Source organism: Suricata suricatta, chromosome 3, assembly GCF_006229205.1.
Source record: "Suricata suricatta isolate VVHF042 chromosome 3, meerkat_22Aug2017_6uvM2_HiC, whole genome shotgun sequence".
NCBI classification, from domain to species: Eukaryota; Metazoa; Chordata; class Mammalia; order Carnivora; family Herpestidae; genus Suricata; species Suricata suricatta.
In genome coordinates, this window is record NC_043702.1 from 82,549,313 (window position 1) to 82,569,610 (window position 20,298).

Consider the following 20,298-nt stretch of genomic DNA (forward strand, 5'->3'; position numbering starts at 1 on the left):
CCATGCACTGTACTAAGCACTGGCGATACAAAGCTGAATAAAATGCAGTCCACTCTCAGATAGGTCAGCGAAAGGTGATAATGTGACGTGATAAGGTCAGGGGTTGAGATATGCAGATGATGGTTAGTTAATGCAGAAGGAGATATGAATTCAGGTAGAGATAGTCAGGAAGGCCACGTGATATGGACTAATTCTGAGCTACTTTCCAGCACCATGTTACTGAATACCTTATTTACCCGGGTAATGCAGATAATTGAATTCCCAGGACAGTGATTCTTAAACTGGGCGTGCATCCGAACCCCCTGAAGGGCTTGTCAAAACACAGACTGACTCCGTTTTGTACAAGTTCCCAGGTAGTGTCCATGCTGCTGGCCTGGAGACCACGCTGTGAAAACGAGTCTCCTAGACATCCTTAGGTGTCTTGCGTCTCTACAAACAGCATTAAAAAGAGTGCAGATCTGCCGGGCAAAACACCTTACTTTAGAAACCCCTCTAAAACACCAGAACACAGTCTAAGAATCTTTTCAGTAATACACCAAGTCCAACATTTTAGATTACATAGTAATGTGAAAAATCAATACACTTGAACTTACTTGAGATTTTTTTTTCTTTTAAAGCCACGGATTCTGTACCAATAGAGCAATCAAAACGGTCTCCGCGTTAGTAGTCTCTAAATCTTGATGTTCACAGTCCCTTAATATAAAACCTCACTTTGAAATGAGACTGTGTCCCTGACTGGGGCTGCTTCCTGCTGTTTAGGGAGACATTTGATCCTGCAGAATTCGACAGATTCCCATCCCCCCTCCCCCCTCCCGCATCCGCCACTCTCTGTCCGCAACTTCTTACACTTGGGGAGCTCCCAGTGGCATCGGAGCACACATTCCCTGGAGAAAGCCGTGTTAGAGCAGGTGTGCAGAGGCAGGCCCAGAAGCTGTGCTGATCCCCAAGAAGAAAAGAACACCCCGTCTCTCCTGAGGAGCCTTCCCGGGCTCTGTGCACACCTCTGTAGCAGTGGAGGCTCTGCTGGGCCGCCCAGGTAGCCATTTGATGAGAAAAAGACCGCCCTCTTCCCTCACGGTTGTTTTTAGATATCTGGTGCCAATATGTATTTTGGAAGCCTTCTCCAGAAAGGCAGACATGCATTTTTAATGATAAAATGCCATGTTCATTAATTAGTCAACTTTAAACAAAGTAGAGAATTTATACACCTCAACAAATGCTGAGTTTGGGCTTCTTTAAAAATTCAATAGGGAGGACTAAACAAAATAATTTTCTATGTTTTCTTATCCTCTAAAATGTCAATAAAGAGATTTTTTTTCTAAGAGAGGATGAACCCAGGTTTGTGAGTGCTAGATTTGTGATTTCTTCTTCAGGCCCCTTTCCCCTTTACTTTGACATATGACGTGAGTAAAAGATTATGTGATATGTAGATAATTTCTCCGTTATACTGAGAAGTACACACACACACACACACACACACACACACACACACAATCCTCTGTTACATGTTTATGTATTTATATGTGTGTATATTGCAGAACGACAAGCATTTCAGGTACACACCTCTACGTATGAGAATCACAGAAGCAGGAAAACAATTATCAAGCAACGCCACTGTATCCTCATCCCAAAGCCTACGCTCCGGCATTAATAGGTGCTCAAGAAATAGTTAGTAAACAATGGGATGCGCAAATGATTCTACTCGGTTTTTTACATGCATTTGCTTCAGCGTTACTAGACCCTCCAAGATATTTTCTTTGCCAACAGAATTACTTATTCATTTTATGTTCATTAAAATGGCTTTGCACAATATTCAAACTTATTTCTTCAGTTTTTTAATGAAAATTGAACACATGCTGGGTCCTAGATGGTTTATAATGGAGTACTGGCCTTCCTACATGAACACATGTCATTACAAATAAAGAAAACAAATGGCAATAGGATGGAAGTAAAGAGACAGAAAAAGAGAAGGAATAAGTATTTATGGTTTAACTATTTGTAAACATTAAGCAAAGCTTGCTCTTACATATCTTTGAGAAAGTGTCCTAAAACTCATTTTTGGGAGATGACTGATTTGAAGACCAACATAGCTCTTTTATTTAGACATCTGTCAACATTGTTTGCTTTTTTAAGTGATAACTTTAAAAGTCAATACATATTGATATTTATCATTATCTATAAATATCAATATCTATGATAGACATAAAAGTATTTATGAAAGTATCATTAATAAACAACATTAAGGGGCATCTGGGTGGCTCAGTTGGTTGAGCGTCCTACTCTTGATTTTGACTCAGGTCATGATCCCAGGGTCGTGAGATCGAGCAACATATCAGACCCCCCTCTAAGTGTGGAACCTGCTTGGGACTCTCTTTCTCTCTCTCTCTCTCTCTCTCTCTCCCTCTGTCCCTCTCCCCCATTCACATGCTCTCTTTCTCCATCTAAAAGAACTAAAATGAAAAAATTGTTCTTTTTTAAAAAGCAACATTAGTAAGAGTGAAAAACATACTGACAAGAAATGTGAGGCTTTTCTAACTTGAAGTGACCTGGAAATTCATCCTAACAACATTAAAAATACACGTGGAGATGAAGAAACATTTTAATGCATTATTTTTGTTTTTATTTTTGTTTTTGTTTTGGATAGAGAAAAGTTAACCTGACCTTAGGGGACGTTGAGATATTTGCAAGACATTAGGATAAATTTTAGGACTAAATGCAGAATCTCTGGAGAAGATATGGGAAGAAATCACTTGAGGTTTCTTGTGAATTTTTGTTATGGTTTGATCATAAATATCATGCAAATATCCTTTGTCAGTGTGTTTTGGCAGTTCTTCCAAAGAGACCAAGGAGTAAAGAGGATTACAGGAAAAAAAAAAAAAAAGGAAAAGGAGGTTGATTTTACACTAGAAAATGCAGTGGGGAATTCTATAACTTTGTAGTGAATTTTCTACCTCATGCCTATGTCCACTATACACTATTACAAAATCTTTGTAAAAACCAAAAATGTAAACTTCTGTATAGAACCAAAATGTTATCCTTTCCGGGCACCTGGGTGGCTCAGTCAGTTAAGCATCCGGCTTCGGCTCAGGTCATGATCTCACGGTTCGTGGGTTCTAGCCCCACGTCAGGCTCTGTGCTGACAGCTAGCTCAGAGCCTGGAGCCTGTTTCAGATTCTGAATCTCCCTCTCTCTCTGACCCTCCCCTGCTCCAGCTGTCTCTCTCTGTCTCTCAAAAATAAATAAAAAGCACTAAAAAAATTAAAAAAAAAAATGTTATCCTTTTCAACAAGTTTGAAAGTCACCAAAACTTAATCCAATATTTTTTCAAATATAACAACTAGGGTGATTTTGGATCTCAGAGACTAAAACGCACATAGTCTAAAGTAGAAAAAGGAGTTCTTCAACTCACAGAATTTAAGGAGGGTTGACAGCAGAGCCACTGGAAGGACACAGAGCTTGGCCTCAGGAGCAAATACAGCTAGAAATGTACTGTCGGGACTTGCCTTCTTGTCTTAGCTTTTCTCTGTATGCCTGCTTCAGTCTCTTTCCTCATAAATCTTCTTACCTTACAATGAGATATATCAATTCCTTTGTTCTACATCTTAGAGTTACAGTTACTTGAGGGAATAAATTCCCTTGATTCTCTCTTTGGCACAAAGTCCTAAAATCATAAGGAAAGGATTTACTGACTCAATTGGCCTGCAGAATGGAGGACTAAACTCAGTTCACTATAGGTGCAGATTAAGCCATTGTGGCTAGGGGAACCGAATCACGCACTAACATGGCAGCTCCCTTGGGTACCATAAGGCTGGACAATAGAGAATCTGGGGAGCCATTCCCAGGAAAAGGAGAATGCTGTGGTACCAAGTGGGAAAACCATATGTTACGAGTACCCAAAGCAACACCAAGGAAGAAACACATTATATCTGTGTTAGTTATACCTAGGCTAGTTCATGGAAGTCTAGAATCTAGACCATTTAAGTGACCCTAGATACATGAGGTATATAGGTAATAGCATACCTATACTGCATAAAGAAAATCTTGATGGAGCAAACAGATTTAAATGATTGAGGGCTATCTTCTTTATTAAATTCTTTTTGAATACTCAGCTGAACCCCATTGAACTCTTGCAAATATTTATGGTCATCACTACACAGTTTATCACATAATTGTTCTACAATTGCCTGAATAGCAGATCTGAATTCCTAGCTCAACTGTAGGTATCCTATCTTATGCTTTTTTTTTACTAGAAGACTTCCTACACCAAGATTAATGTTAAGCACATAATTTATTCCACATTCATTTCATAAATGATTCTTGAGAGCCTACTAATTTCTAGGCAATATACTCAAAGCTCAGGATACAAAGATGATCAAAGATGATCCTTAAAGAGAGAATATGATTTGATGTCTTTTGTCCCTGTCACACATGACATTGAAATCTAGCATAGCCAAATTTGATCTGGCAAGTGAATTGCCTCTCCAAACACTAGTAGTGTTTCTAGATGCAGTTTAGTTTGCCTATCCAGAAAAATCAGAATTTTCCTCCAGTTTAAGCCAAAAGGCTATTAATGCAAATCCGATTGCATTTGCATTTGGTTACATCTCTGATGGAAACATTCATATGCAAATGAAAATTTATGAAAAGATAGCCAGATAATTCCAATAGTTGCTGAAATATCAAGATAAAATTAGGATGTTAAAATGTCCATCCATCCATGTTTACTAGGTTACACTAAGGATTGTCAAGTAGGACAGTGTTCTTGAAAAGCTTAAATAACTCATGCCTTAAACATCTGACAACATTCCAACAGGTCAGGGTTTAGAAAGGAGCTGTTAGATTATTTCCTACTGCCACAGGGCTGAAAAAGAAGTCAGCCCCTGGGCAAATTAGTCAAGTTGCTCAAAAGTGGTTCATCTTTGAACTACCATTTTGTCCCCTTTAACTTTTCTTGCCCTTAAAAATGAGAGGTGATTTTTGATAGAGGTAAAGTCACTTGATGATCCAAAATAATGAACAAATAGTTTGTGCAAATTGGTGGTTCTTCGTACTCTCTAGAGATTTAATGGTACAAGTTGAATGATGCCATCACATTCACTACCTATAAATACCATTTGGAAAGTATCTATGGCATCATGCGTATACCCACAGAAAATTGATCTTAATCAGCGTTCATATTCTCTTAAAAGATTTAAGACTTGGAGGTACCTGACTGGCTGAGTCAGTAGAGCATGCAACTCTTACTCTTGGGCTTGTGAAGTCAGGCCTCATCTTAAGAAATAAATACAGGGGCACCTGGTGGCTCAGTCGGTTAAGCATTCAACTTCAGCTCAGGTCATGAAATGGCGGTTCCTGAGTTTGAGCCCCGCATCGGGCTCTGTGCTAACAGCTCAGAGCGTGGAGCCTGCTTTGGATTCTGTGTCTCCCTCTCTCTGCTCCTCCCCTGTTTGTGCACGCGCTCTCTCTCTCAAATAAATACATAGTTTAAAAACTGTTAAAAAAGAGAAATGAATACATAGATACTTAAGATTCTAAGAAAAGATTTAAGCAACTTTCAAGATATAAAATCATAGTCTATTATTACACATTCCAAAGCTGCATATGAAGGAAATACAGGTGTTGGAATCAGACTGTTGCTCTTGTTCAACTTATTAGAAACTGGAGTGCAAAAGAGATGGTACTATTCAGGATTGTTAGCATTTAGTTTAATAGTCTACAAAGTGTGATGTGCTCCAGCTTTCTTTAATTGGATGCAATGTATTCGTTCATAGTTTCAAGTGTTTTTAGAATTCTGGTTCTTCCTGCTTTGGTGATTGTCACCTATCATCCATCAAATTAGAAAGGCTGAACCTAAGGAAAGATCTTAGCCTCTCCCTCCTAGGCACACCCAATCCTTACCCCAAGCCTCGAGTTTTTGCTTCTTATCTCTCACATCCAGCCACTTCTCATAGTCTCCGTCACCAATTCCTTAACTTGTATCTTCTCCGGTTTCATGACAAGAGATTCCTAACTAGTTTCTCAAAATCACTTTTCCCTTTCTGCAATCCCCACCATACTGGGTAGTCAGAGTTGTCCTTTAACAATACAGATAAGGGGGCGGAACGAGCACCTGGGTGGCTTAGTCAGTTAAGCCTCTGACTTCAGCTTAGGTCACCATCTTATGGTTCCTGAGTTTGAGCCCCACATCAGGTTCTCTGCTATCAGGGCAGAGCTTGCTTTAGATCCTCTGTCTCCTTCTCTCTCTGCCCCTCCTCCACTAGCGCGCTCTCTCTCTCTCTCTCTCTCTCTCTCTCTCTCTCTCTCTCTCTCTCAAAAATAAATAAACATGAAAAAATGCAGATAAGGAACACCTCAGTGGCTCAGTTGGTTAAGCATCTGACTCTGGCTCAGGTCATCATCTTACAGTTTGTGAGTTTGAGCCCTGCATCTGTCTTTGCGCTGTCGGTGCAGATCCTGCTTGGGATTCTCTCTCTCTATCTCTCTGCCCCTCCCCTGTTCATGTACGCTCCCTTTCTCAAAAGAAACAAATGTGGTTTTTTTTTTAATGAAAAAAAATGCAGAGAATTCACAATTTCATCCAATCATCTCCTTGCTTTATACCCTTCAGTGGCTTCCTGTTTCTCCTAGAATAAAACTCAGATCCTTACCAGGGCTACCACACACCATGTGTTCTGGCTCCCCTGCCTCTCTACCCTCACATCACGTTGCTTCTTTCTCACCATCTGCACTCAGCACTGTCTCTTTAGATGGCGGAAGGCACCATGCTCTCTCCAGTCCCCGCCTCCTTGTGCATGCTGCTCTTCCACTGACCTTCTAGATTCCATCAGCGCCCCCCCCCATATGGACCACACAACTTCCTGGAGTAATACATATGGGAGTTTATAATGTTTTTATTTTTGATAAAATAGAAGTTGCACTGATTGTTTTCATGTCCTCCCGCAGGATGAAACTGGATCTGTTTTTTGCTAATCAAAACAAGCCCTTCCATCTACCAGTCACTCAGTACTTGTTGAATTAATACAAGGTTCCACTTTCTGTTTTTTCATCCACAAGTTCCTAACAGTGAAGGCAACAATAAAAATGATATATATTAAAAAAAGACATTGACTAGCTCAAACATCATCCTGCCACAAATTGTCAAGGATAATTAGTACAGCAAATACTTTAATATCTTATATGGCAGAGAAGGTGAGGTGAGGAATATAGGGTGAGTCAAGCTTAACTGCTCTCAGAAACTGTGAAAGTAGGACTCCACCACTAATTATACTAGCAAAGGCCTTTCATCCACCTACTTATGGGGGATACGACTGTACCAGCCACACTCCCAACACTGTCTTATGCATAAAACTTTTTACATAAGATATTTAAGCCACAATTTATTGCAGAAACATATCTAGAGGTTTCAAATATGCAGTCTTGTGATACAGTTGCTGAAATTGATTTACATCTATTATCCGTTTCATGAGAATGGAGCCCTAATTTCAAAAGTTACAAATCATATCAAAATCGCATAACAGTATAGCTAGTTTCTTTTGCTTTTATTAAGATCTCTGTTCATTTTATTTTATTTCTGTTTGTGAGCTTCATTTTATTTTCAGGCAGCTTTAAAAAACTACTGAGCTAGGGGGTATAGCTCAGGGGTAGAGCATTTGACCGCAAAAAATACTGAGCTAAATATTGATAGGGGAGGATAAAGTGTCACATCCCATGACTTTTTAACAAAGTCCCATTATTATCTCTCTAGGAATATCTATCCTTCACATCTGTGTCAGACTGTGTAGTCCTGGCCATCTGTGATGTTCAGAGAGTGGAAGGTTAAAAGCTTATATTTAGCAACAGGATGTATCTGTGGTTAGGCACGTTAAGTTTAGTGGACGATAAAAAATTAAATATACCTTTCTTAAAAGGAGAGAAGTTTTATATAGACTGTTAATAGCAGCTTTGAGCTCATATTATCTCTCATGCTTATAGATCTTAAAATGTAGTTCTGTTTTTTATTTTTTTTAATTTTCCCTAAAAAAAAGAACATTCAAAAATGACTTTCATTCTTTGTGAATTATGTGGACTAGTATTCCAAGAAGAAGGAAAGAAACTGTGCCTATTTCACTTAAAGCAAAGTGTCCTTTATTTTTTGCATATGAGAATAAGCATTTGATCAATAACCGATAATCTGCAACACTTCTTACAAATAAGTCAGGTGTTTGTCGTCTTTTCGCCAAGTCGACATTTCGTAGTCACCGTGATGTACGTAGACTTGGCTACCTACAAAGAAGGCCCTGCAAAGACATTTCTTCTCCTCTTGTGATTTCAGTTAAGAATGCAAATTGCACATCAGACTTTGAGGAATACTTTGCCAAAAGAAAACTGGAGGAACGCGATGGCCATGCAGTCAGCATCGAGGAGTACCTTCAGCGCAGTGACACAGCCATTATTTACCCAGAAGCCCCTGAGGAGCTGTCTCGCCTTGGCACGCCGGAGGCCAATGGGCAAGAAGAAAATGGTGAGGCTGTAATTCATTTTTAGCCACCACACTGACCTCTGCAGCTGTTACAATTACAAATGCACTACATGCCTGGGTGTTTACCTTAAAATTTGAAGAACAGCTGCAGAGGCATGGAATTTCATGAGCAAAGATTAGAACTGTAATTTTAGGGTATTGTGAAATTTTTTTGTCAGCAAATTTGTGTCATTTGTACAACCAATAAAGAACAAGAACAATTAGAGCCTATTCCTATGAGATAAAAATATCAAAATTGATTCCTATGTTTTTGAAATATTTCACTTTGGAGGAACCAAAAAAAAAAAAGAAAGTTTAACACCAGTGACCCTGCCCTTGGTTTTCTTCTTTGCTGACACCTGAAAGGCTCTCTCGCGCTGTGACTCCCCGAGTCCCATGCGACCAAAGGTTTTACTCCGATCTGTCAGTCACCTAAAGAGAGTTTCCTCCTTTATCGGCTGTTTAAATTTCCCCCCAAAAGCTCCAGTAATTAATTAACTTCCCAGCGCAGTGTGAGCTGATTCGGACAAGTCTGCGCTGGGTGTGCGAGGGGACCGGTGCGCGCTGAGGCCGAGCGCGACGATGGCGCTCTGGCCGAGCAGATTGCAGTGATTCCTGTCATACCATCCCGGGCAGGCAGCCCATTAGCTGCCATTGATTTACTGACCTTTTGGCCTGCTTCTCTCCCTCTCGTCTCTCGGCTACAGACCTGCCACCTGGAACTCCAGATGCTTTTGCCCAACTGCTGACCTGCCCCTACTGCGACCGGGGCTACAAGCGCTTGACATCACTGAAGGAGCACATCAAGTACCGCCACGAGAAGAACGAAGAGAACTTTTCCTGCCCTCTTTGTAGCTACACGTTTGCCTACCGCACCCAGCTCGAACGGCATATGGTGACGCACAAGCCGGGGACAGATCAGGTGGGGGGTTGGTTTTAAGTGATTTCTTTCTATAATAACCCCTTAGAGAAACGATATTGCTTTGATTGGCAATCATTATTAATTTTTCATGGCATTTTGAAGATGCAGATCTTTTAATGGTAATAGCTTTAATTGAGGTCTAAATGATTTTTTGATGGTCTCTTCTAATATGATTTAATAGTCTTATGTTCACGATCGAATGAGTGTGTTAATTTCTAATTTAGAAATTTTATTTGCACTTTAACTTGACTTTAGTTTCATTTTCATGTTCCACAAAAAGTGAATGAAATCGTAGCATTTTAATTATACATTATTAAAGATCTCAGCAATTTTAATTCCATTTTTCACCTAGTTTTACTCAGAAATTTTTTTTTCCCACATAGAATCTAAGTCATAGTAAAAGAAGTACGTATTTCTTTCGTTTGTCACACAACACCTTCAATCACTTAGGGTATTTTTACAAGCTGCTACTGGTTTATGAAATCTAATGAAGTGTTTAAAAAAATCAAAAGGCATATTATACATATGTGTATATATAAAATAAACTGATTAATACTGAACTATTGGCCGTGTATTTAAAATGACCCCTTTTGATTCATTTGTCTGGGGCTAAATGTTAAGATCGCTCTACCTCTGTTGACTTATTTGTGTTAAAAATAAAAACTCTCTCTTGAACAGGTAAGCATAGCTTCTTAAATCCTTAAGATGGTTGAATAGGATTGATTCACAGCGTCCCTTACATGTTGTAGCAAAACTGCTCTCTCTGTCCTCGTGGGAGACTTGACTGCAGATTGATATTATGGGTTTGAATGGCAACAGAAATGGTGTGCCTGAAGTCCCCGTGACAGGCCTCACAGGTCTGGAATTTTCCCATACAAGCCCTGCTACCATATCTGTTTAAAAATTATTAAACAGGATATGCTATGAAATTCTCACGTTTCTTTTTTTCTTCTGGGGTTATTTTCTTTGCATAAGGAAAACGAGGATAATCAAACACAATCAAGAAATGGTGATGCTCCTACATTATGGAATTTTTACTACTGTAAAAGAACAGTTCATGAAAATCATTCCATTTATAGCTGATTGGGCTTGTCACCTGAACGTTTTTCAAAGTTCAGTTACAAAAATGATGCTTGCGTCGTTACACTTATGTAACAGTTTATCTCCCCTTGCTTATAGGCACAAAATCTCTAGGAAAAAAAAAAGGGCCTAGATATTTATCTAGCATAACTGCTTTAAATTTCACATGCAGAAGTGTGATTGTGTTGGCGCATTATGAATGGTAGCTTTGGTGTTGAAAAGTCCCCTCATTTGCTCATGGCATTTACAATTAGTAAATTAAAATGATTGTATCATATTAACAGTGGCACAACCAAAGTTTATAGTAGTCCTCTGAGGGCTGTGGGGGGAGACAAAGCAGCTGTTGCTGTTTGTTTATGCAACTCAGCAACATATGAGCGCTGGTCCCTCAATGGCGCTCGGCGGGCTGGGCTCCGCTTGATCTTTGAAGGTTGCTGCTGTTTGAACAAACCTCCCTGTGTCCCATGTAACACCATCTGTCTCACTAGGAATGTGGGAAGATTCAGCACACCCTAGCAGTTGTCATACCGTTTCTGTGCTGTCTTTTTGCAAAAGGCTTTTGTGTCATTGCTGCTTGAAAAAGGCTGACCTCCTACCTTGAGCATCCAGAGTGGATGACTGTATTTTTTTTTTTTTTTTTAGAATTCTAAGTCACAGCGCTTTTTTTCCTTGTTCAAAAAGGTCAGCTGTGTTTGATTATATCTTTGCTGCTTTTAACTTGTCTTTTCAGCAAACTTTTTTTCTTTTTTGTCCCTACTCCCTAGCACAGTACTAAAAAGGAAAATGAAAAGTCGTTGAAGTCTTTCCTACTGGCCTGTGATAAAACTGCTCAAGCAGCTATAACCCAAGATGTTGTCTCTTACATTTGATAATGAATCAAATCTGATACGCGGCACATCAGGAAAAACGGGGTTTACATTTGCTACTAGCACAGTGAATGGGATCTTTAAACATGCTTATCGTGTAATGAAATATTTATAGTCAAGAATTTTTTTGTTTCTCTGGGTGTGCTGTTTTTTCTTCTTTAAAGCTGATACTCCTTCAGTACGAGATACACTTGTACCCTGATAGAGTACATTTGAGAACATTAGTTCTTTGCATGGGGAGTTTTTGGGGAGGCTGTTTAGAATTTTCAGGATAATATTTATTTATTTCCTTGACAAAACAGTTGCATCCCAACAGGGAATCTTCAGATTTTAAAATGTGCCGTAAACACAGAGAACCACAAACATCTTTACAATTATATTTTCTCATCTCCAAAGGCTCAAAGAAACATTTCGGAAAAGAGACTAGGGAGATAATTCTAAAGCAAGTGTTGGATGCGCATGTGAAAGCCCCCCCCCTTTTTTTATTTGTTCCAATTTTATTGCCAACATTATCACTTTTATTGCAACTCTGAAAGACTGGGCAAATAAATAAACATGCACTCAAACCTTTTGGCCTGTCTGAAAAATAGAGGCCTTTTAAAAATATTTGTAACAAATTTCCTTTGTTCCTCCTGCAACAAAACTGATGTCGGTCTTTCTCCTTTTATAGCACCAAATGCTGACCCAAGGAGCAGGTAATCGCAAGTTCAAATGCACAGAGTGCGGCAAGGCTTTCAAATATAAACACCATCTGAAAGAACACCTGCGAATTCACAGTGGTGAGTGGCAGAGATGCTGGTGCTCATATTTGCATTTTGTGCCATTAGGAGAGTTTTAAAAGATTGTTTAAAATTTCCACAATCCTGCGTGTAGCTTTTTGGAACTAGGCTTTCATCTCATAAACCGTGCGGGCCTGCTCTGCCTTCGTGAGGCTTCGGGTACCGCGGAGAGCAGGATCGCACAAATCGAAGAGGAATGCTTGGGCTTCCTAAAAATTGCAAGAGCTTTGATTTATGACAGAATCTTGAGGCTCCTTCTCGTCCTTTCAGACGCTCTTCTACAGATTAAACATTTCTGACCTGAAGAAACTCAGCTGGCAAATTCAGAAGGGTGTTCGTTGTTGATACCTAACCATGAAAGAAAAAGTTAAGGATGTTGGACGAGAGCTTTTGTATGATAAATGTCCCTGGATTCCTGGGAGCTGTATGTTACAGACCCACATCCTACCACTGAGATTTCTTCTTTATAACTATTTTGATAGCTCTGCCAAGCATTTTATTACCAAATTGGATGCTATTCAAAGCACTAGTTGGATTGGTAGAATCAATGGAATCTCTACAGAGTTGATTAAGGCCATGGCTACCCTTCCCTTTAAATACTGTGACATCTTTATTGTGTTATTGACCACACATTAATCTGACACTCTGTTTAAATAGGAGGCTGCCGATGGCAAGACAAGATTTGGGATCTTGGCTGAAAAAGGCATAGATAGCCCTCACCTTCCACTGCTAACATCTTGAGTTATGTTCCCCCAGGGTAGATAAAACCCAGAAACAGTTATGGCCACATAATTCTAAGCTAAGCACCTAGAATGTAGAGGTACCCCAATTCTGTTCCTTCCATTTGGTCTCACAGATTCTTGCATTGGCAGATAATCGTCACCGTTGCCCAATGAAAGAAATATAATGTTAATTTTGATTATCATTTTAGGTGAAAAACCGTACGAGTGCCCAAACTGCAAGAAACGTTTCTCCCATTCTGGTTCCTACAGTTCACACATCAGCAGCAAGAAATGTATTGGTTTAATCTCTGTAAATGGCCGAATGAGAAACAATATCAAGACGGGTTCTTCCCCTAATTCTGTTTCTTCTTCTCCTACTAATTCAGCTATTACCCAGCTAAGAAACAAATTGGAGAATGGAAAACCACTTAGTATGTCTGAACAGACAGGCTTACTTAAAATTAAAACAGAACCACTAGACTTCAATGACTATAAAGTTCTTATGGCCACACACGGGTTTAGTGGCACTAGTCCCTTTATGAATGGTGCACTTGGAGCCACCAGCCCTTTGGGAGTTCATCCATCTGCTCAGAGTCCAATGCAGCACTTAGGTGTAGGGATGGAAGCCCCTTTACTCGGATTCCCCACAATGAATAGTAACTTAAGCGAGGTACAAAAGGTTCTACAGATTGTGGACAATACGGTTTCCAGGCAAAAAATGGACTGCAAGGCTGAAGAAATTTCGAAGTTGAAAGGCTATCACATGAAGGATCCATGCTCTCAACCTGAGGAACAAGGAGTCACTTCTCCTAATATTCCACCCGTAGGTCTTCCAGTAGTGAGTCATAATGGTGCCACTAAAAGTATTATTGACTATACATTAGAAAAAGTCAATGAAGCCAAAGCTTGCCTCCAGAGCTTGACTACTGACTCAAGGAGACAGATCAGTAATATAAAGAAAGAGAAGCTACGTACTTTAATAGATTTGGTCACTGATGATAAAATGATCGAGAACCACAACATATCCACTCCATTTTCATGCCAGTTCTGTAAAGAAAGTTTTCCCGGCCCCATTCCCTTGCATCAGCATGAACGTTACCTTTGTAAGATGAATGAAGAGATCAAGGCAGTCCTGCAACCTCATGACAACATAGTCCCCAACAAGGCCGGAGTTTTTGTTGATAATAAAGCCCTCCTCTTGTCATCTGTACTTTCTGAGAAAGGAATGACAAGCCCCATCAACCCATATAAGGACCACATGTCTGTACTGAAAGCGTATTATGCTATGAACATGGAGCCCAATTCTGATGAACTGCTGAAAATTTCCATTGCTGTGGGCCTTCCTCAGGAGTTTGTGAAGGAATGGTTTGAGCAACGAAAAGTCTACCAGTATTCAAATTCCAGGTCACCATCACTGGAAAGGAACTCCAAGCCGCTAGCTCCCAGCAGTAACCCCCCAACAAAAGACTCTTTATTACCCAGGTCTCCCGTAAAGCCTATGGACTCCATAACATCGCCATCCATAGCCGAACTCCACAACAGTGTGACGAATTGTGATCCTCCTCTCAGGCTAACCAAACCTTCCCATTTCACCAATATTAAACCAGTTGAAAAATTGGACCACTCAAGGAGTAATACTCCCTCTCCCTTAAATCTTTCCTCCACATCTTCTAAAAACTCCCACAGTAGTTCTTACACTCCAAACAGCTTCTCTTCCGAGGAGCTGCAGGCTGAGCCCTTGGACTTGTCATTACCAAAACAGATGAAAGAACCCAAAAGTATTATAGCCACGAAGAACAAAACGAAAGCTAACAGCATAAATTTAGACCATAACAGTGTTTCTTCATCATCTGAAAACTCAGATGAGCCTCTAAACTTGACTTTTATCAAGAAGGAGTTTTCAAACTCAAATAATCTGGACAACAAAAGCACTAACCCAGTGTTCGGCATGAACCCCTTTAGTGCCAAAACTTTATACACAGCTCTTCCTCCACAAAGCGCATTTCCCCCTGCCACTTTCATGCCACCAGTGCAGACCAGCATCCCTGGGCTACGACCATACCCAGGACTGGATCAGATGAGCTTCCTACCACATATGGCCTATACCTACCCAACTGGGGCGGCTACTTTTGCTGACATGCAGCAAAGGAGAAAGTACCAGCGGAAACAAGGATTTCAGGTAACGAGACCTATCCTTTTGCTCCGAACAGTGGAGATGAAAACTATATTATACCACGTATGTGCACATAGCGGCGGGGGGGGGGGGAATCTTAGTGAGAAAACCAAGTGCTGTGTTTTCAGCAGACATGGCAGTTTGTTTTCACTTGAACCTCAGACAAGTGGGCTAGCCAAATAAATGGAGAATCAGTGAAACACTGATCTGTGGAAGCACATGTGCCCTAAAAAAGAGGAAGAATTTAATACTTATTTTTTGAGGTATATTTAGATGGGTCTGTATGTTTTTAGAATCATACATCGATAGCAATACTGGACAGGACTTACGTAGACACTAAAAGTTACCATTTATAAGAGTCACATAGTTGTACAGACATTCACAATCTGCAATGATACATGTATAAATTTGACATGTACTTCGTTTTATAGAAAATTGTGTATTTTGAAGAGTATTTTAGAAAATATTTTATGCATGCCATTTGACTTCTTATTGTAATTTTCAAACCAGTAAGTAATCTATGGTTTTCAAATACAAAAGCAGGTATGTTTTAACAACACGGATTATAATCCCTGTTTGCAAAATCGGAACACAAGCAGCAGTGTACCTTTGTAACAGCTGTTCCACTCTTCCAATTTCCAGTACATCTGCCCTCTTTGTAAATGTATTTAAGCCTATTTAATCTCCTCTAATATTAATTAGTGCAAACGTAGTCTAAGAAAACTGAACTGTGAGCTAGCAAATGGAAATGTATGTTATCATGCAAGTTTGCACTCCTTTGGATCAAGACAAAATAAATATCAAGAAATTTAATAATTTACTGATCCACATTCATTATTGCTCAATGCTGAAGGCTGTTTTAACATAGATAGAACATTGATAAAAAGTGTTATTAATATTCCCTATTTCAAATTAGAAAATTAAATATAAAAATATAGCTTGAGGCCTTTAGTTGGTAGACATACATTTAAATAGATTGCATAATAATAACATTTTGTACCTAAATATAAAATTCAATTAAAATGGGGTTTCTACAGCTACAGATCATTTCTAAAGTTAACCATGCTGGAAAACACACAAATTCCGATGTTTAATTTTCACTCATGGATATTTCCCGATATAAAGAACACTATGGATTTTAGAAAATTTTATGTTTTTCTCACCTTCAGAATTGACTATTTTCTACCCTTGAAAAACAATGAGCTTTACCATCGAGGGTGGAGAGGGTTTATATTTTTGTTGAAATGTGAAACCTCATACATTTTTCGTGGAAAGTAATAGGTTTAAAAAAAACCAAGATTGATTAATAGCAAGCACTTTTGAGGTTCTCCAAATGTCCCCCTACGTGAAGTTGTTTGGTGTAAACACAAAGAGAAGAGACTGTGTTGAACTATGTGATTATATCACAGGGAGAATTGCTTGATGGAGCACAAGACTACATGTCAGGCCTAGATGACATGACAGACTCCGACTCCTGTCTGTCTCGAAAGAAGATCAAGAAGACAGAGAGTGGCATGTATGCATGTGACTTATGTGACAAGACATTCCAGAAAAGCAGTTCCCTTCTGCGACATAAATACGAACACACAGGTATGAGTGACTTTGACTAGCTAGTTAGAGCTGCCCGGCCTGCTGTACATTTCATAATATTTAATGAGTACACTTGTGCAACATAAGATGCAGCATATGCTGATACCTTCAACAAGGAAGAAATAATGCTTTTGCCTAGCTCAGTAGGACTTTTTTGTTGCCTGTTTATTGGATCATTCATGTGTTTATGAGTGTGCTTGTCTCCAGATCTTTCGAGTTAATCTGTAAGCCAAATTCACAAATCCCGTCAAAGGTAGATTTAAGTGGCCGGGGCAATGAAATGGCATGACACAGGCCCGTTACTGAAAATATATTCAAATTCTTAAGTTGTAATGGCTCTATTTATGTGAGAATGTAATGAAAAATTCAGCCAGTGAGATGTTAGTTTTATCACCCTAACTTCAAATAAGATAACGACTTGGAGGTGGTTCTTTTTGGTTTCATAAATTGGCCATTTTTTTAATAAAGCCATGCGTTAGGACTGGGAGAGGGAAAGGTAGGAGTCAAGTAATATGCCAAACGAGCTACTGAAGCTACTTCTATTTAGAAGACGAAAATAAAACTTTCTAAATTTAATTAGCTTATTTCCAGTGCATGCATTACTGATTAGGAACAATTATACCAAGTTGACAAGATTGCAGCCTTGTTCTTCCCTCTGAGTAGAGAGCGGGTGGGTTAATCTTTCGAACCAAAGGGGAAGTACCAGAATGTGAAGCAACATGGGTTTCCACAATCCTAGGTCTGCCCTGCAGCCCTGCGGTGAAACTACACCTGTGCTCGCTCCCCCCTCCTCTCCTTCCACCTCTGACCACAATGCAACCCAGGCTCATCTCCAGCCCTAACCCATGGCCAGCTTCTCTCCTCTAGAAGCTTGGCATGCTGCACTGGCCCTAGATGGGAAAAGAGAAAGAGTGTAGTAGGACCTCAATCAAAACACTGGCCAAGGCAAATTATATGAAAACTCTCATTTTAAACAAAAAAGTCTAGTATCACACATTTTAATATAGAGCCAAAAAAACTAGCCTATCAATGATTTTGGGTGAAAAATGATGAAGAGACAAAAAGGAAAAGGATTAAAGAAGAGAAGGTACTGTGAATACTTTCTGCTGGCTTCTGACTAAGTACACTGTGCCCTTTTTGGTGCTTGCATATATCCCTGGGGGGCACTTGTCCTCATCATCTGCCCCTGTCCCTCACTGGGCATGCGCAGGATGCAGGGTAGTGCTCAGGACCTGCCTGAGTGGGAGGAGGCTGGGTGGGTGAATGAGGTGTTCAGGGTATTTGTGAGGAGAACGAGGTTGGTAAATAGCAGTACCCTTACTGCAGCCCCACTAGGCCTCTCTTCCTTCAACTGTCTGATATTAATTATTATTACTTTAAAAGCTCCACTAGTGATACTTTAAAGACAACCTAGTTTGAAAAGCAAATCCCGATAGTTTCTGTGCTTGTGTGATATAATTCAATGTTTGAAACGTCAGAATTTTCCTATATTGGTCTTTTATCCTAGATATCAATAGATGTTTTCTTTAGTACCAAGTCCTATTTAAATATTTATGAAGATATTTTCAGATCTACATTTACTTTAATATTGTAATCAACCTCCAATATATTTTGTATTTCATTATTCAGCTACAATAGGCACATCACTGAAGGCATCTTTCCCTCTCTGATTGATTTTATTATATGACCATATGCAAACTCTCTCATTTACTACATGGTGAGTCTAAAACTTTTATTTTAGTGAGGGCTATCATACATATTGACATCCAGTCAATATCTTTATTTCTTGTGAATGAGATAGTCCATAAACTTCATAGGCATATAGATAGTTGAGAGACCCAAAAGTTGACAAACGCAAATATGCATTATCAATTTGCAAAATATGCTGTATTTAAAAAAATAAAAATAAAATGTTCTGGTTCCTTAAGATGCGTGAAGATCTGCTGCCTAGAAGTACTATATAGCGACAAGATGCTGACCATCCGATGGGTTCTTTTAACATGTGATTAATTATCCTCCCATTGGCTTCCTAGCTGGTCAAGTTTCCAGTGTGTTAACTTTTTGGTCTCTTGACCAAACATCTCATGACATTACTACTGTCAGTGTATTAGGTTCCATCAATGTGAAGTTCTCCATGAATTTTCTAGCACTATGATGTATGTAAAAATTTAGTCTGTTTCCTTTCTCTAATTGGGCCTCCGAAGCCTTTTGTTTGTTTATTTTAAGCGCTAGTCATACTTTGAGAATGTACTAATGTGAAAATTGCAAGTGAGAACAGTCTTTGGGTTGATCCATTCTGAGGTTGGGAAATGAAGCTGAATCATCATTTGATTATGGGCTAATTACAAATGTGTCATTGATAACGTGTGTTTGTTATATCTGTCTACAATTTAACATATAGAATGGCTTAAATTAAGAAGGAAATGATGAGCCACTTATTCTTGAGATCTTGTGCTCTTTTACCTTGACCTGTTTAATTTATTTCCTAGGCAGACACCAAAGACATAATGCTTAATTTCCCTTACTCATGGTGTATTACTTGCTTGCTTTTCCTGGGGCCTAGAACTGGGATCCGGACTGGGAGCCAGAAAGGGAGTACTATACAAATGTTGACTTCAACAGGATTAATTGTCACAAGCCAGGGCTGTGAAACGCAGAATCTGAAACTGCCATTAGACATGTCAAGAACTCATTTGTATTCCACTGAAATTTAAATCTGACATGTCTTGAATAATTTCTCTATTGAGACATTGTGGTAGGTACTCTTAACCTACCTTATCCAGAAAAGTGATCGAAATATTTCTACTTTTGAGTAAAGTCAAGTTTTAAATAAATTGCCAGCCAATTTTGTTTCTCAGTTATGTGATAATACTTCTCACACCACAAACCTTCCATTTATTAACTTCAGTTATCATTCTAGCTGTCAGGTGAATCATTAACCTTGAGATTAGAGAAACAAAATTACTCTAAAAACGATGTGATTCACTCAGTGTCAAGTTGGATGTTTTTCTGAATCTTGTCCATGTAGAAATTTAATTCCAGAACATCTTGATTTGAATCAGGTAAACCAATCAAACAAATTAAAAGGAGATGAACATCCAAGTCAGTTCGTATTTGAACTGAAGGCATTAAATACTTATCAGTGACACTTCTGGAGATCAGTAGAATATTCTGTGCAAGGTACAGGTCAGTCCCTCCACTCGTACCCCCAAAGTCTGTCCTTTACATGGCATAATAGCCTTCTCTGAGGTTGTCAGTTCATTCTGTAGAATTAATATATTTCTACTATGAGCATATTGTTTGTTATTGATTGAATTCCCTGGAAATCGATTGCCTGTAATCAGAGAATACCTATAGACTAGACGTGGGCAGGCCTTGGAACTTGTCCCGGAGAGGGCTGTTCCCTCTCAGGACATGGCTCTATTCTGTTTCTAACCGTCCCACTTTTCCGTGCTCCTGAGCTGATGAGACATCCAAAGGAGGGTGTAGGACAGTTCCGCCCAGGCATGCTGTAGCAACTGAGGCACCAAGAAATTTCCCATCTACCATTTCTCTTCTTTGCATTCACATTTACTTCTTCATGTACTCCTCTCCTTATCTTGCTTACAACTTGAGAATAATTGAACACGTATTGATAAAAATGAATACAATTATCTAACATTAACTGAG

At 39.3% G+C, this 20,298-nt stretch overlaps 1 protein-coding gene across 4 annotated transcripts in view; it reads left to right on the top strand.

The window, feature by feature from the left end:
* ZEB2 (zinc finger E-box binding homeobox 2) overlaps window positions 1-20,298 on the top strand; it is a 130,201-nt gene that overhangs the window by 105,512 nt on the left and 4,391 nt on the right. For 3 of the 4 annotated variants that reach the window (XM_029934631.1, XM_029934629.1, XM_029934632.1), the window contains 5 exons: window positions 8,312-8,500; window positions 9,205-9,419; window positions 12,036-12,144; window positions 13,076-15,045; window positions 16,449-16,629. In XM_029934631.1, coding sequence (XP_029790491.1) covers window positions 8,312-8,500; window positions 9,205-9,419; window positions 12,036-12,144; window positions 13,076-15,045; window positions 16,449-16,629 — 2,664 coding nt within the window. The remainder of the gene's footprint in view (window positions 1-8,311; window positions 8,501-9,204; window positions 9,420-12,035; window positions 12,145-13,075; window positions 15,046-16,448; window positions 16,630-20,298) is intronic. The other variant, XM_029934633.1, reaches the window with a different exon arrangement.